The sequence below is a fragment of the Amia ocellicauda genome, chromosome 23 (assembly GCF_036373705.1).
Source record: "Amia ocellicauda isolate fAmiCal2 chromosome 23, fAmiCal2.hap1, whole genome shotgun sequence".
NCBI lineage: Eukaryota > Metazoa > Chordata > Actinopteri > Amiiformes > Amiidae > Amia > Amia ocellicauda.
In genome coordinates, this window is record NC_089872.1 from 13,031,146 (window position 1) to 13,058,460 (window position 27,315).

The window sequence follows — 27,315 nt, forward strand, 5'->3', positions numbered from 1 at the left end:
CTGAACCTCTTCACCCTGGAACAGAGGAGACTACGTGGGGACTTGATTCATGTCTTCAAAATCATGAAAGGCATCGACCACATCAAACCAGAGGAGCTTTTCCAGATCAACAGGGACACACGCACCCGGGAACACAAATGGAAATTGGGCTTCAAGGCATTCAAGATGGAAAACAGGAGATGCTTCTTCACACAGAGTTGTCACAATCTGGAAGAAACTATACAGCGATGTGGTTGAAGCTGAAAATGTGGGAATATTTAAAAATAGACTTGATAGTATCCTTGGATCACTTAGTTATTAATAGACACCAAACGATGGGTCGAATGGCCTCCTCTCGTTTGTAAACTTTCTTATTTTCTTATGTTAAGGGTTGTGCGCGCCCTTTTCTGCAGTTACAACCTACTGTAACCCAGCAGTTCTCTACACTTTCCTGCTCTAAGGTCTCAACTCTCCTAGGTTTTGGCGTGCACACATCTCTCTAATGGGCTGATTGACTAATGCTTCCATATCATTAATACAGCACAGATCAACAATCTGAGCCTCAAGATCACGGACCTTGATCTCTAGGATTTCAACATGCTGAGAGCGTTCACAAATTAAATCTTCTTGGATGAGTTCATCCAGGAAGGCAATCATTCTGCAAACATGACACTGTAGTGGCCACATGCTTCTAAATTTTGCTAGTTTTTCTTATTTTTTTTAATTCTTGGTTTCTGTCCCGTGGTCAACTGCTTCACTTTTTTGTTACCGAGAAACAGCACAGCTCTTTCTCAACAGCACAGCTTTTTCTCAACAGCAGCTTAAAGTATCCTTTTGTCTACCTGCCCCCAATTCACACCTAACTGGCTCCAACTGGATCCACCTTGCACAACTCACTTAACTGAAATCCTGCTAGTCCTAGACTAAATCACCTTTCCTTCAACCTATTTACTTTCACCAACTCAACAGCTGTACTGAATTGACTTAAATTAAAGCAAACTACAGATAAGGTTAACTTAAATTAAGGCAGTTAAAACAAAATCAGGAATGCTAAGACTGTCTGAAACTAGGAACACAACAAGATGGCTGCCTCTCACCTGTACTGTCCTGTGTCTGTCTATGGCAACTTGTAAATCCTTCTGTTTTACATTCCTTCTTGTTTCAAGAAGAGACCCAAGAATGTCCCATGTGTCACTGACATGTGCTTCCACCTCAGTGTCACGATCAGCGTTGCAGCACTAACACAACCGAGCAGCTTCCTAATAGAGGAGGAGCCCTCTGCCCATGTGTGATAGCTTGGAGAACTGCATGGTTGACAGACCAAATAGAAATCCCACCAACCACCACCACCCTTCCCACCCCCCCAAAAAAACAAATGCCAGGTTATTACGTGATAAGATTTAGTGAAGCTTTAGTATGCTTTTTATTTTGTTCTGTCGAGATTAAGTTCCAGTGGTTTATTTTCGGTGGTATTGATCAGCTCCACTCAAAAGACCATGACAGACTTTAAGTCGTGTTCCTTTTCTTCCTGACCGCCCTCACCATGGCGAAGCTCGGCAGGCACTTACTTTCCTTATTTGAGTCGGGGATTCGCGATTCCTCTGCATGGACCGGCATCTTTCACTGCCACTCCATAGCTGCCTGCCTTCGTTCGTGCCTTCTTCATTTACTCTGTCATTTCACAAGATCCAGATCGGGCCCTTTGGTGTGTGCGAGATGAAAGTCTTTCTGATATAACGGCATACTATTGAAGATTCACTACAGATATAGTTTGTAAGAAGAACATTTTGGCACACCTCCAGTAAACATTTATATCAGCTAAAAGGAAAAGAAGCAATAGGTGCTTTTAGGTTTTTTGTGAAGCACTAATGGGGGTAATGAATTATGTACTTAAACCAGTTCTTTACTGAAGATATCAGTGTTTCCCCTTGTTATTGGTTTTATTTTCTTTAAAAGAAATACAGTGCCATGTACACACACAATAATTTCTTAACTTCGGTCTCTTGTAATGCTGAAGTATCGTACCCTAAAGAAAAGTTGTCTTCCAGTCTTCATATGATTTCTGAAGCTTCTTAGTACCTGGCAATTCAGAGATGGGCAGTGAGAGGTATAGCTTAGCATGTGTATCTGCAGTCCTCTTTGTTGTCTCTAAAGATGGTCCTGAGGTTTAATGAGTGCATTTAAGGTAATGTTCAGGTGTACCATGCATCTGAGTTTTTTTTTTTTGTCTGTGACAGGTGCCACTAACGGGGGCCAGCTGGGGCCAGTAGACATGGCCCTCCAGTGTATCCGCTACAACCAGGTGGACGAAAGTATTAACATCTTAAGTGGCATCAACTGGAATACAATGGGACCGGACTCCTACAGGTGTCTAATTGCCATTGTGGATCATCTACTCCGGCAGAAGTTAACAGTGGATACAGAAGGTCTGACAAGTTATTTTTTTTGCTTCTTTTTCTTTTCCATGCCTCGTTAATGACCTTATTGTTCCAATTGTTTGTTGATTTTGAGCACTCCTCGTGTGAAATACTGAGCTTTATGCTTTTCTTCTCTTGTTTTTTCTTTAAACAATGAATTGATTACATGTTGAAGCAAAGGTATTATTGATCTGCCATATCAGAAATATGCACCTAATATTAAGTTACTGTACTGAATGAAATTATAGTTTATATCATTTTGGTGACATTCTGTTTAACCAGTATATCACTGTAAAATTAGAATGAGAAGAAAAAAATAGATTTTTTTTTTTTTTTTTTTTATTTATCTTCAAGTTTTAAGGGGGTTGTGGTTTCCAGTCTCTGATATAGACAGTGCTCCTATTAAGATACTACACTGTAAACTCTAATTCATTCTATTCCCTGACCATTTTCCCTCACTGATGTTTTCAATTCCAGTCAGGTATAATCAGGTTCTTGTCCCTCTGTAAAGGATCAATGCTTCAAATTTGTAGTGTTGTACTCAGTACAAATTGTCTTCTCGAGTGCTCTAAATACTAAGTAGGGTCAAATACGATCTATCTACTAATTAAGTATGTATAACTCTAAATCATGACATTATACCAGACAGAATCCAGAGCATTATCCCTGAGGGAAAAGGCCAGTGTAATACTGACTCGCTACTTTATTCCTACGCTACATAATCAGGCAGTCCTTTACTGAGCAGTTTGTAATAACAGAGTCAATTTGGGTTTGTTTGGCTGATTTCTGTCATGGGCTGTAAGTGAATTCTGCCTGTGTTTGTGGAGGTTCGTCAGCATTGGTATACAGGTATTATTCTTTTAAAAGTGCAAAATAAAAAATGGCTGTCTTTTCTGACTGATGAACAAAGTGACTGGACTGGACTAATAGTCCAATTCAGGGCAACGCTTGTTCACCAAAATTTGAAAGAAAGATATTCTTCCTTTTACATACGGTAATCCCATGAATAGTCAGTCCCTTGCTCCCATCAAGCAGTCTCCGGACAGTCTGACACTTTATTTGATGCCTGCTGTCCTACTTTGTTTTCAGCTCAACTCGAAGCTGCTCTGGGAACCTTTTACGCTCCGTCAAAACCCCTGTCTGACACCACAGTGCTGGAGTACCGGGATGCCATCAGCAAGTATGCCCGACGCTTCTTTCATCACCTGCTCCGGTGAGGCCTGCATGGTGCTCCCCCTAACAGATTTACTCTACCGTGTTGTTCATAATCTGTAAAGAAAATGTGAACAGACAAGAAGAACCTGAAGTGAAATGGGAGCAAGTAGGCAGTTACAGTTGATGTATTTCAGTTAATAATAATAATGCCACTGTGCCTTAATTACATAGTTATTATCATTAATAAGAACACTTCTTTGTTTACTTATGTATTAGTTTTTCCTGTCTCAGTCCTTGGTTTGCAGAAATGCAGCAAACAGATCTTTTGGGGGCATCCTTGATTAATTTTAAAAATTTGAATGTAAAAAATGATGTCTTTACGATTCTTAATAGCATATCATTGAATGGTGAACAGACCACTCTGATATCAAGCATTTCCACAGCATTCCTTTGCGCTAGCCTTGGACTACCCTGCCTAAATTTACTGTGGGATTACATTGGGTAGTACAAAACCTGTGCTAATCTGGGTCTGTGAAATCAGCCCCTCGTGTCACATGGGCCCGACTGCTTAAATTCCAGATGTCTGGTCACAGGGGGAATTTAGAAAGCCAGAAATTGGTGCAGGGATATTGCTAATTTAAAACTTCTACAGGGTCTTTAAGAGCTGAAATTGGCAAACGGTTTAATTAAAAGGGTTCAGTTAGCTAGAGTAATTAACAGTCCTTCTGGAATGAAAAGCATTAGAGACCAGGACTCCCAGGAACTGGAGTGAGAGAGTCTGTGAGAAGACAAAAGAAAGATGTGGACTGAACAAGGGGAAAAGGTAGTTACATCTGCTCACCACAATCTCATTAGAAAGGTACCTACATGACTTTATCCCCACCTTCAATACTACCTTTGAAACTGACACAGTCCTCCTCTGTAATAGGTAGCGAGTACACCCTGGGGTCACATTTTCATTAAGGGTCCTAGATCAGAAATCAACAGACAATTTATTGTGTCAACAGGCAAACATAATTGCATGTTATTTAGACTGTTTATTTTTGGGCTTGAATCAGTAAATCAGGGTAAGCCCACTAACAGATATATTCTTTGCTATGAAAAGCAATTCATAAAACCCTAAACTGCACAGCCTTATTGATATCTGATATGAACTGAGTAATACTGTGGAATATGCAATGCTACTATCAACCTCTTTGGGGCAGTCATCTTTCAGTAAGAACTACTGGAAAATAATATCCTTATCTGTACATCCAAATGCAGTAAAATAAGCAAATGGGAATGGAAAATATACATTTTTTTATAATACGTATTGTAGTTTTTTTTTTTTTTCGTCACTTTTTCACTTAGTTCTGCAGAAATCTGTTGCTATCAAACTATTTGATTGTTTTACAGTGTCCTTGCTTTGATGCTTAGTGCAGCCAGCTGATATGATTGTTTTCTCATCATTATTAAAAACAAGGTTTATTAGCATTCACAATGAATTAATGAAGCTCTGGGACTACTGTTTGAAAAAAATTAGAACAAAAATAATTACATTGGACTATTACCTACTCCATGTATACCAGAAAGTTACACTGTTTATTTTAATAGTACTTCACAGACTTCAAAATAATTATAAAAGATTGATAGTATTCCCAGAAATAACATATTGCTTTGTTTTTATAATGCAGATTTAAATCTGTAGAGGTCCTAGCAATTTTGAGGACTGTATTTGACCTGATTAGCCATAGCAATGTATTAATTAAAAGCTGTTGATGCAAATGACCAGCACTGTTTGTCAGGATTGCCTACAGTAAAAAATAATAATAAAAAGCTTATAAAACTAAGATTTGTTTTTCAACAAAATAAATCAGTCTTTCAATCATTACTAATAAGGTCACAGGAGGTCAGTGCTGTACTACTAATCCTTCTATAATACAAGCCCCATATTTAAACACTAATTGCTTGCTGGCCTAGTATTTACCCCATATAAGCAAGTCTTCAAAACCTATTTTGAGGTTTTGCACAGAAATACATAAAATCTGAGTAAGCACTACAGTTCTTGAAACAAACCTCTACATATAAAGCTTTCATTAAATTTATTTATGTATGTATTTATTTATTTGAGCACAAAATAAAAACCGACACATTTCACTCCCTTTGCCTGGCTCTCTAATGCAAGAGAAAAAATGAAAGGCTTCAGAATTTCCTTATCGTAGACCTGCATTCTTTGCAGTGTTCACATTAAATAGACTTGTTTTCGTTTCATGTCAGTTTCCCACCATAAAAGTTTTGGTGTTTGTTTTCTAGCGATATTCAGTGTCTCCACTAATCTGTGTCGTGGGATGTTCTGGCACACTGTTCAATTATTAAAGTATTGTGCCCATTTTAATGTATGGCGTGTAGGTTGTTTATTGGTTTGTTTGTTTACACCTTGTATATTTGGTCTTGTTTATTTCTGTTCAGCGGCTTCTGATGCTTTTGAAAACTAAAGTCTTATTGATCTGTGCTTGATGTCATGAGGCACTGAGAGAAAATCAGTTTGGTACATAGTGACAGGTGCTGTTATCTTGATGGTCAGAAATAAAATGCTGGTGACATTTTATGCTTGGCTCTGTCCTGGGCTGCCCAGGTGGTTTTTCTGATTTTCAGTTAAGGACACCAGTTTATACATTTTTGTGTAATTCTTGTGGGAAATAATGTGATGAAATGAACTAGAGTATATGAATGGTATATATTTAAACAGTTTACATTGCTTAATTACGTAATTACATTGTTTTTCAGTGTTCATGCCTTACATTATCTCATTGAAACATTTTTTTCCTTTAATGAAATGCTGTTCACTGAGTACCAAACATCCCATTTAAGCCCTATTAAAACATAGGTTGGGTTGATGAGAGGGCAAAAACATAAACCCACTGGTGTCTAAATGTCTTCATTTTATAAGCATTGTGACCAAACTGAACTATATCACCTTAAAAATTTTAAAAACATTTTGTTTGTTTTTCTTGTTCACTCATTGTTATGCACAGATCATTCAAATTGGCTGTACTAATCAGATGGTTTTAGTAGACATTTTTGGTTCCACATGGAAAATAATCACTTGCATTAATGCTGAATAGCCATTATAAAGATTAACCACATTGGTGCTGTTATTAATATAGACCCTCTGCGTTCTTTTTCAAAGGTACCAGCGATATGAAAAAGCTTTCCTGCTGGCAGTGGACATAGGAGCCCGTGACTTGTTTATGGTAGGTGTGTTTGTTCACTTAAACCCACATTTGTGGTTTTGTAAATGCGCAGGAGGGGTTATCCCAGTGGAGGACATTGGGAACAAAATATCGTTAGTTCAGATGATTCTGTACAAAGTTATTCAACACATTGGCAGATTTATATAAATGAGCAAGGACAAATGCAAAATTGCTACATTATCAACTAAAGAAAAAGGTATAGGAATTTCTCCACAAAATAATATAATAATAATAAATGTGCAACTGAAATTCCTATATGTGGGCCCATTTTGTACCTTCAGCTGCTATTTACCTCTCCTCTCCTGGAACATTCCCCTCAGGAATCCTATCACACATTTGTTTGTTTTTTCTTTCTTTCCCGGGCTTTCCACTCGCAGCACAAAAATAAGATAGGCCCAGAACCAGTGTAGGCTTACACCTCGCTAAAAACACATTACCAGGAAGCAGCCTGGTGGAAACGAGCAATAACTTGGAAGGTTTGTGTCTTTTATGACTCATCATGGTCACACTGTCCTTTTTCCCCCCTCTTTATATCTGAAGTAATGGTCCTGTATCTTTGAACCACTTTCTTTTTCTTTTTTCCTATGCCCCCCCTCCTCTCCTCCGCACTGAGTACTGCGGACGCTTTTCACTTAAATAGATAGGAACGGTTCCAATCCATTCCCCACTAAGTACAGCTGCTGAGACCAGAATTGAAAGGTGGGGCCTGTTCTGTGGACCTTGAAAAGACTCAGTGTGTCACTTAGAGACATGAGAAAGTGACAAATTATGAACGCTCCCACAGCTACTTTTAAAACAACAAAGCAGCAGTGAGGACCCAAAGGCATTGACGTTTCACCTCACATTCTACCCTCCCATTTAATTAGCTACAGAAGTAAAATTAACCTGCCTTTTAAAGGGCTCTGTAAAGGCCCTGCATGTGGCCCTTGTTTTGTAAGATCTTGCCCCACAATGTCGCACGAGGTCGGGTGGACAAAACCAATAGAGCTCCCCGTAAGCCTCCCAGCATGCCACTTCTCCACAGCTGATTCAATTGTTTTCAAAGAAACAATAGGGGGAAAGAAGCCTTTGTTTAGGAAATACTTTGGTCGGGGGACTCGTTTGCTCGAGTGTTTTGCATAATGATGACATTCTATAGCTCTAATTACACTTTGATAGTGCCGGATAATTTATCCAATTAGGTCATTTGTGAGCACTCCAGTTGTGTGATGTATAATTAAATAAGAATTCTGATTACAGAATCAGATCTCCGCTTTGTTCCTAATGGGTCTTGTTTTTGATTTGGCTGCATTGAGAGAGAAGGGGGGGGAAAAAAAAAAATGTGAAAGAGCCGCCTCAACATCTCAGATTAGACATTGCTATTAATATTCATCACAGAACAAGCTGTACTGTACTTCAGAAAATCTGATTTATTAGTTGTTTTATTGAGAAGAACAATTAATGCTATTAAAAGGTTAAGTCCCGGCCATTTATCTGATCAATGCGTTATAAAGCGCTGCGCAGATTACAGTAATGACTCTGTTTCTGGTGGCTGTGTGGATGTTATGACACGTGTTCATGCGAGGAGTTCTAATTCATTTTGGTGGATATGGCTTTTTTTCTTCTTCTTCTTTTTTGTAAGGTAAGGTCTTGGCCTTGTGGGCGTGCAAGTTTTTTAGTTGCTGGGGAAAAAAAGAAATGGAAGGTTATAAAACAGATTAACAGGAAGACTTAGGCTCCAGTTCTGTGTGCACTAAAGCTCTTAAATAAGATTACCGTATATCCTGTCTCTTATTTGTGAGGCCGTCAATAAAAGGTGTAATATCTGATCATTTTGATCCCCTTTTAGTCCCCTCTATCCCCCGTGCAGGCCCTGAGCACTCATCTCTCTGACTCCCTCTCCGAGCAGGCTCAACTGGCAGCGACCGGCCAGGCCCATCCAGCCACTGAGCCCCTAACGCACCAGCGCTCCCCTCTTAATCACTGGGGGCCGGCAGCAGCAGCAGAAGCTGTGATCGTTCCCCTTTCTCCTCGGTGCACAAAAGGGGTGACAATGCAGTTAACCCCATCAAAACCAAGGCGCACACAGCTGGAATTCAAACTTAACGACCTCCTCTTTCAAGGGGCTGGAGGGGGGTCCAATCTGCCAGCTTGCTGATTCTGTGTAGTCATCATACCCCTTCTTTTTTTCTTTTTTTTCTTTTTTTTTAAGCAATTAAGATAAAACAACAACCCCCCACTCTTCCAAAAGAAGAAAAGAAAAAGAAAATTTCAGCCCTGATTTTTGATAATGGTCATTACTGGGCCAGTGCTGGGAGTATTGCTCTAACAGGTGACGGGTACTGGCTGGTACTGAACTGCCGTAACCACAGCTGCTCCCAGAAGACACTGCTTCCCACCGCACACAGGGCCCTCCTATTACCAGGCAGGAATAACTATGGGGAAAACTCAAAAACAAGGCGGCACTTTAGTATGACTCCATATTACCAAATGAAGGCTAGATATGGATACATTTACAGTGACCCAATGATTGATTTAGTAACTGAACGAAAAATTGGTCTGATTTTCTTGGGTTGATGCAAGAATGTAAGCTTTTAAAAAATATATTAAAGTAGTCTGTGAATAAAAACCAAAACGATGACAACAACAAACATGTTATATATAGAAAACTAAATTATAATTACAATATACCTCACTTCATTTAACTGACTTCGAAATAAACATAGCAATGCAGGTGTCATACCATTTTAAGCAACCTACTAGAACTGTAATATTAGCTGCAGACAAGAAGATAAAAAAGCCATGAAATGAGCTGTCCACATACCAGTTCTTTTTTTTTCTTTTTTTTTTTAATTTTAAGATAAAATCAGAGGGGGAATGTGACTAAATTAAAGTTTTAAGCATTTTCATCCAGGCTGTCTGATGTGAAGTTCAAACTGATTTTTTTTCTTGTATCTTTTTAACAAAAACACACCATTGTTGCTGGACCCAGATTCATTTTAGATTAATCTCTTATTTTGCTTTACTTTCAAAGGACATCCATTACTTAGCCCTAGATAAGGGGGAATTGGTGCTGGCTGAAGTGGCGAAGAAAAAGGCTAATGAAATTGATGCAGAATCAATAACCACTGGACTGGGTAAGAACGCTGTCAAGTAAAGCACTCTTTTGAAATGAGCCTTTCTGTAAAACATTGCACATGAAGAGTAGGTCTTTTCAGGAGGACTTAAAATTAGCTTCTGGTTGATTTGGCCGCTTTGTAAAAAAATAATTTAGATTGAAATGCCATTTAACCTCCGCAATGGCAGGGCCGAGGAGCTGGTGGACAGGGCTGCTGTATTAGTGGCATGATGCAAAGATAATTGGAGGAGACATAGTTTTCCTCTAATTAAGGCTTCTTTTGGGTGCCTTTCTTATACTTTTGGCCAAATATCCAGTATACTTCTGTAAATGTCGAAGGTATTTTGTTCACAATATAGGTAGGCTATGTAACATTAGCACTTCAGAGTTTGTATAAGTTTATAATGTCATTGTGTTTGTGAAAACATGAAAGCATAAGTCTAATTAATTCATCAAAATGTGGTAGTTCCTTTATTAAATAATCAAATTAATAATATGTTTTGTGTGTGATATGTGTCAATTTTCAGCAATTGCAGCGTGCAGTGAGAGGCATTATTCAGTCTTAGCTATCTCAAATGTACAGATACTGAATGGGAATGTAAATAACAACGTGGTGTTTAAATCTAGCAAGACACCTCCAATAGATGTTGCGTATGAGATGATATCAGAAATGGAGAACGCCGGGGGGAATGGGGAGTCCGGCACCAGGTCAGAATCGGCCCAACCTAATGAGAGTGTAACCTGTAGCTGAGGGGACAGAGGCCCTGATCTCTCAGCGGCTGCACTGACAGCGCTCTCCCTGGTGTTAAATGGATTTCAGACTCTTTTATTATTATTATTATTTATTTGTTTGCAGACGCCGTTGTCCAGGGCGACTTACAAAATATAAGAGCAATACAAAGTGCAATAATAACTCTTAGATCAGAGTTACAATTACCCATCTTAAGGCGTGATGTGATAAAAGAAGCATAAGGAAACCATTGTCTTATCCAGTAGAGAGTTAAATCTACTATTATCCCAGACAGGACAAGGAAAAATTGGAAAGTGCTTTCACTTGATGTTTTTTGTAAAAATAAATAAATACATACAAATTGATCCTACTCTCAGTGAAGACAATTTTATTAAGGTCCTGTTATGTTTGCATTTCTTTGGACATAATCACCGACAGTTGATTGTAAGACAGTTGACTGTATCAGGAGCTGTATTTTACCTGGGCTAGAGTCCTCAGTCTATGATTTTCCACGGTTTCATAATATGTGTAGGATTTAAAAACGAATGCCATAATTCTGGGATCTGCCTGACATTTCACAAGTTCAGCCTGAGTAAAATAAGCCTACCAATCAAATATTAGCTTTATTTGTCATTCCCAATTTAAAAACGAAAAAACAAAATGATATGCATTCATGGAAGTGAAAGGTAGACCTGGACTCCTTTAAGCACGGTTGAAAGACAGTAAACTCCTATGGGGATCGTTCTGTGCATTCCGGTCTGTAGGCTCCTTAATTATGCCTTTGACGATTTCCATATTCACACTTTACCTGGAGCATCACACATCCTTGGACTCGGCCAGGCTAAAGACTTTGGAGAATTTCGTAGTGCTGGTGAACTCTGTTTGGGAACACTTTGCAGATGTTAATGGTTAAAATGTAGCAATTATATTTGATTGCCTGGATATTGCTTTGCGGAAGAAATGGCACAGCTCTTGCCCCCTAGGCTAGTTCCCAACTAATCACACGTTGGCTTCTTCGCATCAATGTATCTCAGCATTTAAATCAATAAGTCTTTCCCATAAGGAGTCTGATGAAGGCCAGAAATTCAAGCAAAACCAAAAATCACACTTGCAGGAGAATATTTTACGACTGTAGTAATAAATAGGCAATGAGTAGCACCAGTGTCAGGATTCCAGCCCATATCTTCTTATATAGAAAAGTGTGTGTCAGGCCAGGCCAACTTAGTGCTTAAGCGCCCTGTTTGGTGATGAGCTGAGAACCGGTGGCAGCTTCACAATAGAGGCCAGGTTGCACTGGATGTCTGAAGTTGCTCATTAATTTGCAGTGTGATGATATTGATGGTCACTGCAATTCAAATATGTAACAGATGCAGATGACATGCAGAATCTCTTTGGTATGGAAGACCTTGATGAAGTAGTCCTGAAAATAAATTAATAAGTGCATGTGTTTTATTTACAGAATATCTCTTATGTGTCCCTAAAGGCATTTTATTTGTTTATTATTTTTTCCTTTCTGTGTGTTCATCTATCCAGCTAAGTCATAAGAAATTGTTTTTTCGTTATGTATTTCGACCTAAACGACTAAGAGAGAAGAAAATATATTTTGTTAATGGCCAGTTCTGTAACTTTGTTATATGATTCCTTAGAGTACCTAGACCTGCTTTATCGAAGTCCGAATTATATGCAATTATATGTTAAGTAGGTCATTCTTCCCCCCAGTGTTTCACGCTGGGAAAGACTGGAGAGTTTCTCAGGAGTTAGGGGAACTGGGAAACAAAAAACGCTTCTTGAGACCAACACCGCTCCACGTTTCACTCGGGTGACAGTCTGAAACCGTTCTCGAAGGCTCCTTTCGATACAATAAGTGTTTACTAGCTGAGGCATTCCTTCTTTAAAACGCTACCCTCCACAGTGGTCGGGTTTTAGCAATGTTGAATTCATTACGATTTGAAAGGGCCAGAGGACTGGTTCTGAGCGACAGCTGTCAGTTATTGTTTTGCATGTGTAAATACTGCTCTTCAGAGAGCACCGAGAGGACTGCTTTTAACTTCATTAGGCTCGCCATTCTGGGAGAGTTACAGTCCTGCAATCTAACAAAGTACCTTTTATCTCCAGGGCCAGCTTACAATTTACATGCATGTTCCCCATGAAAATACCTTACTGCCTTCTCTAGTTCGTTCACATTTTATTTATAGACTGACCTAAACTCTTGATTTCATGATATATAAAAAAACAACAACTAACTATATTAATCATTATATTGCACTGTGATATTTGTATATATGTTGATGAATATTATAACTGTCCTTTCCCAACAACAACAATAATATTGTAAAATAGGCTAAATATTTAAAATGACCCTGTTATGTCCTGCATTCTCTCACATTCACTTCCATTTTTTTGTCTGAAAAAGTCTGCTGAAGCTTATCCAGTAGAAAGTTAGTGTAACCAAATACAGTGTTTGGGGTTAATTTAGATAACCATCCAATTAAGTACCTGGTTGGTATTTGTCTTTGTTAGTATGTAAATTGGCATTAAGTCTACCTTATGTTAATTATTATTTACATGTTGTACTGTACTAATTAAAAATAATGACTGTGCAAAAATTGGAATAATTTGGGAGCAGTTAAAAGCTTATTAAGATATCACATTATCGTGTTTTTAATCTTAATTCACATCTGCTCCAGCCTATTAAGATCATTGCTGCTGATTAAAGGCTGTATTACTACTAGGCAAACTACTTGTGAGATTTTACATCACAATGGACCTTACTTAGACCTTAATAAGTGAAAAGCAGGACAACCAAATATATTTATCAAGCTGATCCTTTACAAACAGGAATATATTTAATTAACAAAACCTGGGAGAATAATTATTTCCTAACTAACCAATTACTATTAATTGCTATACCAGCCTGGACGTAACATGTGGATACATGTAGTAGTAGTAGTAGTAGTAGTAGTAGTAGTAGTAGTAATAGTAATGGTTTATTCCCAAAGAAATAGACCAAAGTGCTACTTACTTCGATGTGTTGGGAGGTGGCAGAATAGTTGGTGCCAAAGTGATCTTTGTGAGCCCCTGTCATGTCAAGAATGTACCTGGAAGTCAAGTCTTTACAGAGAGGACTCCTCTGCAGCCCAGAGCGGTGCAGGTGTGTGAGAGAGTCCTCCTGGGAGGTGAGGTTTGATTTTCATAGCCTGGCTAGGCTGGGAAGTCAAGCTGACAAGCTGTGCCACAGTGACAGGCCTGAGAGAACCTTAACGCCTTGGAGATGCATACACTCCAGCCGGCCTCACTTTAAAAGTGCAGAGAGAAAAAGACAGGCAGACAGTTCGAATTTCAGCAAGTCTTCACCCTCTCCATCCTCACACCTGACGCACACTGAGCCTGTTCGACCTGCGCTCTTCTGCTCAGCTGAGCAATGTCAACAGCCATTCCTCATCAATGTGAGCTGAGGGACACATTCGTAAAGCAGTACAGTCAGATCTGCCACTCGGTTGTTTTTAGGGTTTTTATAAAGTTAAATGGCAGGGCATTCCTAACTTCCATTCACAGTCTATTCACAGTTTCATGTATTAGTGAAGCTTTGAATCTTGGTCCTGGGTGGATATTACAATATGCCTATGATGCCATCACGTTAAAAAGCAGTGTATTACGTTTTAACAAGCATGCACTTAAAGTGACCTCGTTGTTTCCTTATCTTTTCCTTTTAAGTGTTTAAGTTATGTCTGATTGTTAGAAGATTTGTGTTGCTTAACTGATTTGAATTATTGCAGTTCAAGTAGATCTTTGAGTTATCTAGGAGTACATTTAGTAAACATGCAAGTGAATACTTTTGACTGACTTGTATCTCTTCACAAAAATGCCTTTTCAGCACTTTCTATACACAAACAGACAGCACATGACTCAAGTGTTTGAATCCATATATTTCATCTGTGAACAAAATTTCAATGATGCACACTTTTTATTATGGTGTCATTAATTCTGCCCACATTTTTGTAAGTGCAAGAAAGGTAAGCAAAAACATAATTGTTCACAGAAGTATTCTCAAGTGTATACGATACCGAACATCACAACATAAGAGCAGGTTAATGTCTCTCATGGCACAACAGGGGAAATTTGAGGGCGCAGTACAGTATTTGTGCTTGAGGACAGCTTTAGTGAGCAAGAAGATGCCAGCACGCAAGAAAGTGGCTCATGTTACATGATGCCACGTGGCTTTTTTGTGTGTGTGCATCTGAATAATTTAGCACATCTCAGTTTAGTTTTTTGCTTGCATGTTTTGCTTTTTTTTTTTCACGATTTTGGAACATGCAACATAAATGTTGACACGTTGCCGCCGCCCCTCGTGCCCCGGGGAATCAGTGATGTGGGCAAGACCAGCCTGGTTTCGCACTCTCTCTGGGTCTCCAGCCAAAAGGCAGCTCAGAGCGGCTTGGATTGGAGCTGCCGAAATCCAGGGCACGGGGCTTACGCGAGCGGTCATGTGATAGGCGGCCGTTGTATCTTCAGATCAACTTTCAAGGTTCTGAAGTAGTTTATACCCATAGGAAGCGAGGTACACTCCCCTTCAGTGTCAGGTTGGCAAGTCTATTTTAGGCGATCCATCACCCACAGGTGATATATGGCCACAAAAGAACTAGGTCAAAAAAACTTCATTTTCAGTTATTAACAAACTAATTAGCTGTCCGGTTTTCGATAACAAAAATAAAACATTTCTTAAATAAAACTAAAAAATGTATTTCTTGTCAAATAGCAGCTGCACATTATGATTTTATGCGAGGGAAATGTTTTTTCTTTTACTTTCTATTGTGTTTTCTTTTTCAAAAATACAATTCTACTTTTTTTTCTTTGAGAATTTGAAACTCTTATGTTCAGTCTTTTCTGTTTTACTCCTTCAAACATAAAGATGACAGTGCTTCACAGTCCTTAAGGAAATCACTTTTAAATGTCTGGCTGACAACCGAGCTGATTTAGGAAGATATACCTTTGTCATGTGTAATAGAGTAAAGAATGTGAGCTGGGCTCTTTGAGAACATTTAGCCACGAGGAATATCCAAGAGATGCTTATTCCGTGGCGTTAGCCTCACAATAGAAGGTATTGCTTCAGGCCCTTGCTGTTGTAGTAAAGTGGAAGAGCTTTATCTCTTTGCTATCCAAGACTTTTTTCCTCTTTTTTTTGTGTGTGAAAAGCCTGTAACTGCAATATGTCAAGAATAATATTTCCCATCCTGCATCTCTGAATCCTTGGTTTGTGAGAGTAGCTATGAAATGTCATTCTGAGTGAGAACCCAGAATTACCTATTACAGTTTTCTTTTCTTTTTTCTGTATTGTTGTCAATCCAGGGAGGAAAACAGGGGAACCTTTTAACCCTTAAATCTCCACTGAGTGGTACATTGCACCACACCAACACGTGATCATACTAGGTTAAATACAAATTTAGTTCCTGAAAGATGATTGAGGACATTCTTTGAAATTGAGGTCGCTGTTAAGATACTCTGTCTGTCAAATGTACAATGAAGAATTTAAACCAAGAAGGTTGTTTAGTGTTGTGGACATAAGGTTTTCATACCTGCCTTTACTTTGGGGTTTTCTTTCTTGACCAGAAGAGCAGGCTTCCTTGCTTGAAGGTGAGACCCTGAACGAACACCTCCCTGACGCTCCCATGGACAGACAGAAGGTCGGACTGCCCCCCCGAGGGCCCAGCGCAGAAAGAAGCCTGCAGTGCCAAGGCAGTCCCTCTCAGGACAGATCACGCCTCCGGTGAGCACAGGGGTCACATTACAGCCTGCAGGCCTGGGAACACCCGGAGTGTAGCTTGGGTTCAAAAGATTGAAGGGGAATTATAGAAAAGTGTAATGAAAATATTGTTGTCCTGAAATTGTCCTCCCTTTAACCATTGCACACACTTTTACTGCACATAATGGTGAGGGGAAGTCTTAAAGTGTGATGGGACAAAACTCTGCACAACTAAACTACTTTTAAGGGCAAAATGCTTTAATTCATGCATATCTATATGACTACGGATTTTTCTCTAAATGGGCAAATTCTTCACAGCACTTGTGCTTTTCTGTTTTGAAATTAACAGTTGTGGGAATATTAGAATTTAATGCACCAAATAAACTTTGTATTGACGTATACAATACAATGTTAATTGTGCATATTATTTTACATAATGTAAAATGTGTTATACAATAGTTCTTAACATAATTGAATTCTGCAGGAGCTAAAGCACGTTTTAATACACCCATCCTCATTTCTAAGTAATAAAATCAGTATGTATTAAAGCATCTTGCATTGAAAAGGCTTTTTGTCCATAACTGTAAATGAATTCATCCCACTGAGGAGTATCTCATGTCATCTCTATCTTTTTGCCAGTGCGCTACTAAAAACACCAGTGGAATCGTTAAAATGCAGTCATATTGTAGAATGACTTATTAAAATTCACTTTAGGCACCGAACGGAGGCTTAATTGAAAGCATCTTCCAGTTATTCCTAAATGTTATTTAAGAAACATTTCCCATTACTTTTAAATCTCCTTCGCAATGTCATGTCACAAAATGTCATAAACGATTTATTTCTGAAGAAACCTCCTCATGCTTGCAAATGAAAAGGAAACAACTGAAAGGGGGTTTGTTGAAATCAACAGACCTTTGTAGCAATATACAAAAACACTCTGCTTTAGTTTCATACATTACCCGCAGAAAAGAAAAAACCTGAATCTTACTTGGGCTTAAAGCTGGAGGGAACATGGGAGTATCGTTGCCTACTTCCTCTCTCGTGTGATATCATCAGGAGGCCTTTATAGGAACGTGCTTTAAAAATAAATACAACAAAAATTCAACAACACTGTGACTAAATACACATGCCAAATGTGTGGAAAGGCTTGATCTGTCTCAGTTTGAGAGGGGGGAAAAAAGGAAGTGTATAGTTTTTCCTCTAATACATTGAGTATTTATGTGGATTTGTATGTATTAGATAAAAATGGTCTTGTTCTTTTTATCCTTATAGGCTTTTCATGGTTGTTGACTATACAACTGGAGGCTCAGTGGCAACTACATCTTCTTCTAAGCCTTTAGATATATCTAAAAATCCTCCCAGTATCGGCCAATTTAAAAAGGCACTTCCAAAGAGGATGGACAGACTTAAGCTCTTTTAGAACATAAAATAAGAGGGTTACGGCAATTTGGCAGCCAAAAAAGCAGTTTACAGGTCTTCACAGAATTAGTGACAGTATGTAAGAAAGCTGATCAAGATGCTATAGGAAAGATAATGGAGACTGAAAGAAAAACAATCCCTCAATTTTTTAACCAACCTAATCTGGTCTCAGATGAAGTTTCATTGTTTCTTATGTTGAGCCAATAAGGCTTAGCGTGATGGAGTAGGAGCATTATTCCAGCTTTATTTTGGCTCAGGGAAAGCCGATGAGAAGTACAATTGGTTTGTGGCTTCACAGCAGCATGCATAAAGCCCTACTGTACAGGGAGCAGAAAAAGGCATAAATCTGGGAAAAATCCCAACATTTTTACTAATACTTTGCGTTTCCCCCTTTTACAGTGCTGTGGGAATCGTTTGACATTTTTATTGAATAAAGAGCCGTAGTCATCCCGTACAGGAGTCCCATTCTGTACTGTACACAGCGCACGACAGTAGAAATGAGAACCTTAGTCAGAGTTTCTGATGTACCTACTGTACAGCAAAAACCACAAACATATCACGTATTAAGTCAACCTTAATTCAACCCATTTCAATAACAATGACAAAGGAATGGCAGACTAAATGTTTGAAGTCATTATGCCTTGTTTTGTTTTACTTTGATGAATATTGTATCCTGATTAATGATTAAATTGAACAGCAGATAAAATAGCCAATTTTGATGACTTTACATTACTTTCCCAAAAATAATTAAACAAAATGAGTGTGAAGCCATACAAATGTGTTATGCACTTCATGACAGAGTGAAAGTTCCTAGCCAAGTAAATGAAACCAGTACAGAAACTGTATTTCAATTGCCTCCAATTACCTACCTTGGCTCTGATGATTTTCTGATGATGCATTTAGTTTTAATCAACTCTGATACTTGTTCCCTTAAAAATATAATTTATCTTTACTTAAGTCTTCGTTCCACTCATGGACAGAAATCGCTTAATCCAGTGGAACGTGACGTCTAAAATGGGCCATCTTCTGAATTGTTCAATTAAAGGCGAAAGAGAGTCAACATATATAAGTGCAATCTTTGGAAATGCATTTAACAATAATGAAATAATAATTGATCGACAATCATCATTCGAAACATAGTGAGGTTTAAACCACCCAAATTGTTTATTGGTGTTTATTTGTGGCTGTGTTATACCGGTGAAAGGTAACTCGAGATTCCATTAGACTTCTCTGGAGTGTCTTCAGAATTCCAGAATGATAGCCTCTTTGATGCCGTGTTTTAGGGTCCTTCATTTGGTGGATTCTTTAGTCGAACCGTGAAGGGCAACGTCTGCTGTGCTTTGAGGGTTTTTTTTTTTGTTTTTTTCCTTCCCCCTGCAGATCTTGTTTGTGTTTTGTACATGCCATTCATGTGGAGGCAGGGTGCAGATCACCCTTCATGCTCCTTGCACTGAATAAAGGCCCTCGTCTTGTGAGGGCCCAGTGTCCAACCCCGCAGCACAGAGTGAACATTGGTCCAGTCCAGAGCACCCAACGGTGTCATTTTGAGTTTGCGAATTAGGCCTGTGCTCTTGAGAAGCTCTGTATAAACAATTAACTGCTTTTCCGACATATCACATGTATGTTTCTTGTAAAGGGAGACATGACAGAAGTACACCGTAAACTGCATGTGTAAGTCCCTCAAACCCCGCAAGAAACCTTGCCTATGTGCTGTTATTTTATGTACCTTTCCCATCTTTACTTCAGGAATACCTCTTTACTGTGCTGCTGCTGTGAGGACAATCTGATAAATGCATTTCCTTCTCCCCTTGACCTCCCAGACCTTCTAGCCAGACTCTGTCAGGCCAGCTGGGGAGGGAGTTGGCAGTTGAGGCCTATACAGCCGCTCTAATGGACGACCCCTGGGCCTGGACACAGGCAGGTAAGACTGACAGCCTGATTCCCGAAGACACCGCCAGACCAATAGACACAAGGCCGGCTGGGGCCTGAAGGCATGACTGGGTTAACAGCAAAACACTACTCATGGGGTTTGTCGTTTCAGAACCATTTATCTCTGATTTTTCATATAAAAAGAAAAGTCTGTATTTTATATAAATGCACCAACTATGCATATACAGATTAGGAGTTTGTTGTCACGATTTTTATAAGCATAAAATGATGCTTCATCAGACGAGAAAATAAATAGCAACAGAAATCTAAAACTAGAAATATTGTATATTTCAATAAAGTATTTTAGAAACAAAAGTGTAATTTTTAACTGTGGTTGTGCCACAGAACAAAAGTGTAAATAAAATAAAAAAGCAAAATTACTGCACAATATTGGCAAATCACTTGTAGTATGCAAGGTGAAAATTGGGGCTAATTAAGCTTATAATCAATTCAATTCAATAATTGAGACCTTGGCTGAAGTGATACCTAGAGTAACTCTCCATGACTAGGGCAGGATGCCCCTGATCTACATTATGACACAGTGCCAGTTTCCATGCAGGGTTAGTTTCACCTAATGGCAGTGCACATAAGTTTGGGGAAAAAAGCTCATAAAAATACGTTTTTGGCTGTAGTTTCTGCAAACATACTACATTAAATTGCGTTAAACATGGCTAATTTAATTATTGACCTATGTCTTTGCTTCCATTGGCACAGTTAGTTTTCTGGGGGAAATCTCAGTTTAAAACCAGAACCACCACCATGGTAATTATATTTGTCTCAAGTAGCTCTTTGCATACAGATAACAGATAACAGGTAGGTTAGTTTGCAGTCTTATTTTGCCTTTATTTTTAGTTGATTTATGGCATTTGTTACTCCCATCCCATTGACAAGCTGCTTGTCAGCAACACTTCCCTTTCTTTTAAATATAAAACCTTGACCAAGTTAATATAGTGCTTTTAATAAGCAATTTAGGATTATAATGTGCTGAAGATAAACATTGCCTCAGTAAAATCAGTAGACCCAATAGATAATATGACCCTCCAAAACAGTTACTTTGTATTTTTTTGTTTTTTTGTTTTTTGCATTTAGCTACAAGTTTGAGGAATACACTCAGCTGGATTATTTTTTATATATATATATATATATATTCCATATCTAATAAGATTAAGTTTAGACCTCTGTGGAAATTATTATTTTTATATTTTAATGTCTCCCAAGAAGACATTTAATCTTTTCCTGATGTCCTGGGATAAAAAAACTAATTTAAAAATAAATAAATAAATAAAACACTGTAATACATACAAATGTTAAATCGCAAGATTATATAAACTGAAATATGGAAATTACACTAAAAGGGACATCATTCTACTGTAATATGGAGGTTTTGGCCTCTTGATGCAGCAATTTATAAGATTTGTCAGATTAGGTCACTTAGGTGAAGAACATTGTATCACAGAATCTCTGATTAATCAAAATTAAAAATGTTATGGGCTTTCATTAATCATTTATATTATTAAAAACAATATTCTTTGTGCTTGCCACCACCATCTCTTTAATGCCCTAAATTATCAGTGATATCCTGGAGCATGTGTACTGGAAGGGCTCTCTCTGCACTAATCCTGTGAAACTTCCACCCACACTGGTTTGTTTAGAAGGAGCCGGTAGGTATCCAGCTAAGTACAGCCTCTAGTCATGTGAATCACCTGATTAGACTCAGGCTGCAGCCCAACAATGGCAGGCTCCTTCTCCATATGCCGCTTTGTCTCTAAAGCAGCATTAGCTGAACTGTAAGACGTCCTGAACACAGGGATAAGAAGCAGTGTAATCTGGGCCACAACTTTGAGAAAGTCCAGGGCTGTTTTCCGAGGAATCTGCCCGTATAAAGATCAGATGTTTAAAGTGAAAACAGTCGCCCCAATGATTGTTCTGTCATGACTTTCTACTTCGCAATGGCTGTATCTTTTCACCTTCCACGGGCCTAACATTGAGTCCATTGCCAATAGTTAGCAGTCTTTTGGCACTGCGTGTTGGTGTTGGTGCTGGTTTCTTACGCATGAGGCACAGAGAAATCCCACGAGTGGCATTTTAAAAAGCCACTGTTCCCCCTCATGATGCAAAAGCGTTAATCTCCGGTTTCTGTTGCTAAATGGGTGGAATTCTCTCTCTGAAAGGGTTTGTAACTAATGATGTTACATAATTGTACATCGCTTACTATTACAATATGAAAACCTGTCTTATTTTACTAGAATGATAAATAAAATAATGTTTTTTTTTTTCTTTCATAATTCTCTCCTTTCAGGAAATAATCTGGCTGAAACCGGAGATCAGGTAATATGCTTTTATCCTCTAACATCCACTCAAGTGAGCACTCAAAACTGCCGTATGATCAATACAGCTCGCCCCTTATCCTGTCTGAGTACCTTGTGTACCTTTGGACTTGTCCTGAAGAACTGCTGTTTAAATCGAGTGATGTGTTTCTTATTAGCATCGAGACTGCCTTTCCGGGTGAATTTAGCATCACATTTTGATTGTTAGATCATAATATGACGTGTTCCATAAAAATATTGAATCGGTTCCATACAGAAATGTATTGAGAGGCATGGACGTCCTGTTGATACATTTACCCTTACTATGTGGAAGGGCTCTTGCACCCTCTGTTCTTTTGGGATTTTGACACCTTTAAATGTTATTTGCACAAGGAAGTAGTGCAGATTTGCAAGAAATCATTAGTATAAAGAACAGGAACAATGCGTGTGGAAGATTTTTCTTTAGTCCTTCAGAAATAGTGTCCGTGTTCTCCAGGTTGTACTCACGGACAGCAGGTGGACACACTGCAGTTGCTGGCTTGACCATGCATTTTTCAGTGCAGTACATCCTTGAAAAACACAATCGATCCTCTACCTTTGCTAATGTTGTCTTTATAATTAATTTACCAATTTTTGTTTATCTTTTAGGTAACTGGAGAAACTGGATCTCTCAAAGTAGTTCATTTTGGCATAGTTTAAACAGGTATTTTATTTAGGAACTTAAACTTCAAATATATTTTGATTATATATATATATATATATATATATATATATATATATATATATATATGTGTGTGTGTGTATATATGTGTGTGTGTATATGTATATAATGTGTGTGTGTGTGTATAAAAGCTGCTTTTTCTCATTTCTGTTTATAGATTGTTTTTTTGTTGTTATATTTCTAAATGTATATTTCACAGTTGTCACATTTAATTTCAGTTAAGAATACATTTTACAAACAGGTTCACTTCAAAGGGTTTCCAGCTTATTTTGAAACGTACAATCACCAGAATGGCAGGCAGAAATTATGAGTCACTTCTGTAAAGATAAGAGGAATGTGGAACTCCTTTGGTGTAGAGTTGGTGCAATAACACTTGAAGATTTATATTAGGGTATCATTATAAAGCAATGTGTATATGCCAAAATGCCTTACTATTGGAGGCAAACAAGGTTGTGAAAATCTATTAAGACTGTCTGTAAAACTTTTATTTTGCTTTAAATGAAAAAACTGCAATTTTTGTATCATTTGCAAATACATATTCTGTGATATATTTTTTGTAACTTTTTTTTTAAACTGAACTCATGTTGTAAATGTTTTTTTTACATGATATAATCCATGTATTGTACAATGAAAGTGTTTTACTTTGTTATAAACAAAATATTTTATCCTCACATAAAGTTTATTCGTGTGGGTGCTTTTCTTAATATACCAAACCCAACATATGTGTATATATAGGTTTATTTATAGTGTTACATTTAAATTAATTAAATGATGTATGTATGTATGTATGTATATAAGTACAAACTGGATACCCTTCATGTATTTTAACAGAGACAGTCTTAAACATAATGAACATTTTAATACACTGCTTTACTCAAGATCCCTGATACACATCTGTTTCCACCAGCCTTTCTCTTTTAAATATTGTGATGTACATATGTATAAATAGATTTGTTTTTCATTATTTTATTTGTGATTTTGGAAGACAGTTATTCATGAACGAATCTGCATGTGCCTTTAAAAATGTAACAACTGGAGCCGATTTCCTGAACAGCAGCCATGGTTGTGTCAGTGCTGTTGATGGTCTGTACTGAGGATTAATCTGACAGCAGCCAGTGATCCATAATCCTTCACTGTATCGTAATCTATTTACTTTGCATTCTAAGAGGATTTCCATATAAAAATATACAAGAAGTGATGCTGGAAATGGACAGAAGATCAGGACAGCTCGTTTTTTTTCAGGGTGTTTTTTTTTTTGTTTGTTTGTTTTGTTTTAAGTAGATCTGTTGGCTTTTTTATTTTATTAAAATCTGTCATTTTTTTGGAGTCTAACTCAGAGGAACGGTAAGGAATAGATAATAGATTTAACTACTTCTCTATGTAAAGTATTTTTTCTTTCTCACTCTTTTTTTTTTTTTATCCTAAATGATAGATTCATAATTTCTGTCAACCTCACTTTTTTCTGCCTGTAAAGCAGGTCTGACAAATGTGTTGTCATCCTTTTTAACAGCCTATCGGTGTTGACGCTCTGTGTTCCTCGGAAACACATTTCGGGTCACTTTAGGACTTGAGAAACCGCCTTTGTTTCTCCGTCGTGCTGCACAAAACTGTGCTTTCCTTTCAACAGCTTTCCCATCTGCACACCTTGTTCATCAAATTAAAATGTGATTCAATGTGCAAATCGCTTATCACGAAGCACTTAAACCTTTAGGTGCGTACAATTTGTGTAAGCACAGATTATATCTCTGGTGCTATTTTTATAGAGGACAGCCATCTGTTATTATTACATATTTATATTCCCAAAACAGATGCTTTTCCCGACTTTAAGCACACCATTAGTTACTAAAGGAAATTTTAACATGACAGGGATTAGCGGGGGAGAGGGTGGGGGTGGGGGGTGTTATACAGATTTATTTTTTGTATAAGCTTTTCTACAAAAATAATATTTATTCTTTTAAACTGGTTGTAGAATTTCCTTGAAAATAATAACTAATTATTGTATTAAACCTTTTAGATGATCACTAAATATCAACCAACAAACACTCACAGTTATTTATACTGGCAATGCTTGTGTGTATGTGTATATATTTATCTATCTATACACATTACTTTAATAAATGTTGTGAGTCATTTTTGACCAAATTACTTTAGTTATGATTTACATTGAAATGTGTTAAACAAAATTACCAGAGAGAGGTTCTATTTCCTTATATGATTTTGGTATTTTAAGCAAACCCACACTGAGTCATTCTTGCTTTTTATTTTAATATTTTTAAATAATCTAATCCAAAGGTAAATATAGAGGCCTATTCCACATTTAAGCCATACACACCTCAAACCACAGCTCTGTAGGTCACATAGGTGATTATGCTTAAATTAGTTTAAAGCTATCAAACATAAAGATAATTTGACTGAAGTGTCCTGAAAAAAAGACCCCCGAGAAATGCCCTGTTTTGTCTTATGCAGTGCCACAACAACCTCATAATACAAACCTGGATGGAGAGAGGTTTTTTCCCCCCTTACAGTCATAATCTTTCACTTATTCACACAGAACACAAATGAACCCAAGACTTAAGACTGTCTTTTTTCCAAACGACTGCTTTGTTTGAGTAGCAAATCTAATTCTATTTTTTTTCGGAGACTATGCACTCTTGCTGTTTATCCGACCTCTGATAAGCCTGCACTGCTAATAGAATAACACACAAATGTGTTAAAACCCTTTCATACAGAATACCTCTCAAAACCATACGTTTTGAAGGCTGAAAAATGGCATGAAACAGCTATGCGGCTTTGGAAAGAGGGAACAGAATAGATGCCAAACCACACAATGCCACCAGCTTTGGAGGTACAGGAATCTTCTGTGCCAGGTAGTTACGGGGTTAACCGCCTGGTGGACTGCTTGCCCATTATAAAATAACACAGACATCGCAAAAGGAATTGAATGAATATGGTGTTGTCCCTAACCTGAAATGATGTAGCACACCCAGGCAACAGGTACGCGGTTTAGCGCAGTGAGAGCTTTCCTGAAGGGTACCATGTAGAGAGGAAATATAAGTAGCAAGAAATCTCTGAAAAGGTTGTCAAAGCATTAAGTGTTATTTAATGTACATTTTTAAAGAATTTGTGATAATTAGTTTTAGGATAATTATTAACCACCACAAGGAAAAACGTTTGGCTTTTAAAAAGGAAAATGTTTACATTTACATTTCACACAGTAATTATAAGGCAACGGTGCGAACCAACCTCAATTACAGATATCATTTTTTTAAGTCTCAAAAATATTGGTTTTGCAGGAAGATATGACTTTCATTATTTTGAACCCAAAGATGTCCAGATACCGTCACAAATGGACTGTTTTATCAAGATGCCATTAATGTGTGTATTGTGATAATTAACCATATGGAACGCAATTGACTGCCAGATGATTTTTCAGAAATAAACATCTTGATCAGCATTTACTGAAATCTCATTTACAATTTGCCTAGAAATATAAAAAAGAAAATTAATATTTTACTACAATTGTGAAATTCAATTTGCTGTAATTGCTATCAACAGTAGCAGTTTATGATGGCTCTGAAATAAGTTTTGGGATGAAGATTTTAGTCCAATTCCATTCCACAGATTAGAAGAAACATGTAAATATACATACATGATCTGAAAGTCCAGGTCCTGCTTAATGGGCAAATGGCTGAGTGCACCCCTACTGGAAGCTACAAGTACTGTATCCCATCTCTACAACCAAACTTTCAGTATCTGTTTTTTTTTATACAGCTCTAACTGTGCACCTCATTAAAATCCAATACATTACAAATGCACATAATTAAACACCCACCAGGGGGCCGGATGCACCTGAACCACACCCAGTCTGAAAGCATGACCTTCAATCAACCCTTCGAGTCATTTGAAGAAGGGCAGGTGCTCCAATAGGAATGCTCCTCGAAGCCATCTGATAACATAGCCAAGAAATAGAATTCCAGTGCGGTTGTATGAGGACTGATGACAAAAATGCTTTGAATTTGGCTTCCAAGGGCAGAAGACCAAGATCAGATTGGTCTGAAATGTGGCGGTTTCAATTCCTGCAATGGTTATAGGCTGCTATCTTTCCATCTCTTCTAGTACCTCCAGGAAGACTTAAGTCAGAAACTGGAATAGATGTAATCTATACATGCATAAGGCTGTGAGAGTTTGTTTTCCGGGGAATTATGCAAGTCGAACATTGACAAGTTATTGTACTATCAAAGAAATGAGCTCACTCTCACTGTCAACAAGTTGGCCAGAATAGAAGATTGTCAGCAGTCTGAATCTTGCATTAAAGCCTCGTCTTAGTTGGGCATTAGGCTGTGAGACGCACAGAACAGCTTAATGAAAAAAGGAGTTCATAGTGTTGATTACAGAGAACAATTTGGTAGGTGTACAGAGCTGAAAAAGGACTATTGAATATATTTTGTTCTAGATCCCAATAAACAAAAATGGTCCATGATGTGAATACTGATGCCTCACAGCGAGGTGTTATTTCTGGGAAGGTGGAGTGATGACAGTACCTATGGTCAACCTAGAGCCATGAGAGGACCAAACAGAAAAAATGACAT

The 27,315-nt window shown here is 37.9% G+C and overlaps 1 protein-coding gene across 3 annotated transcripts in view; it reads left to right on the plus strand.

Moving 5' to 3' along the window:
* The window catches only part of wdpcp (WD repeat containing planar cell polarity effector), a 71,057-nt gene extending 47,005 nt beyond the window's left edge, over window positions 1-24,052 (plus strand). For 2 of the 3 annotated variants that reach the window (XM_066696854.1, XM_066696856.1), the window contains 8 exons: window positions 2,217-2,405; window positions 3,486-3,609; window positions 6,721-6,784; window positions 9,798-9,900; window positions 16,219-16,375; window positions 19,591-19,691; window positions 21,999-22,027; window positions 22,654-24,052. In XM_066696854.1, coding sequence (XP_066552951.1) covers window positions 2,217-2,405; window positions 3,486-3,609; window positions 6,721-6,784; window positions 9,798-9,900; window positions 16,219-16,375; window positions 19,591-19,691; window positions 21,999-22,027; window positions 22,654-22,704 — 818 coding nt within the window. In that variant the 3' untranslated portion in view covers window positions 22,705-24,052. The remainder of the gene's footprint in view (window positions 1-2,216; window positions 2,406-3,485; window positions 3,610-6,720; window positions 6,785-9,797; window positions 9,901-16,218; window positions 16,376-19,590; window positions 19,692-21,998; window positions 22,028-22,653) is intronic. The other variant, XM_066696855.1, reaches the window with a different exon arrangement.
* The last annotated feature ends 3,263 nt before the right edge of the window (window positions 24,053-27,315 follow it).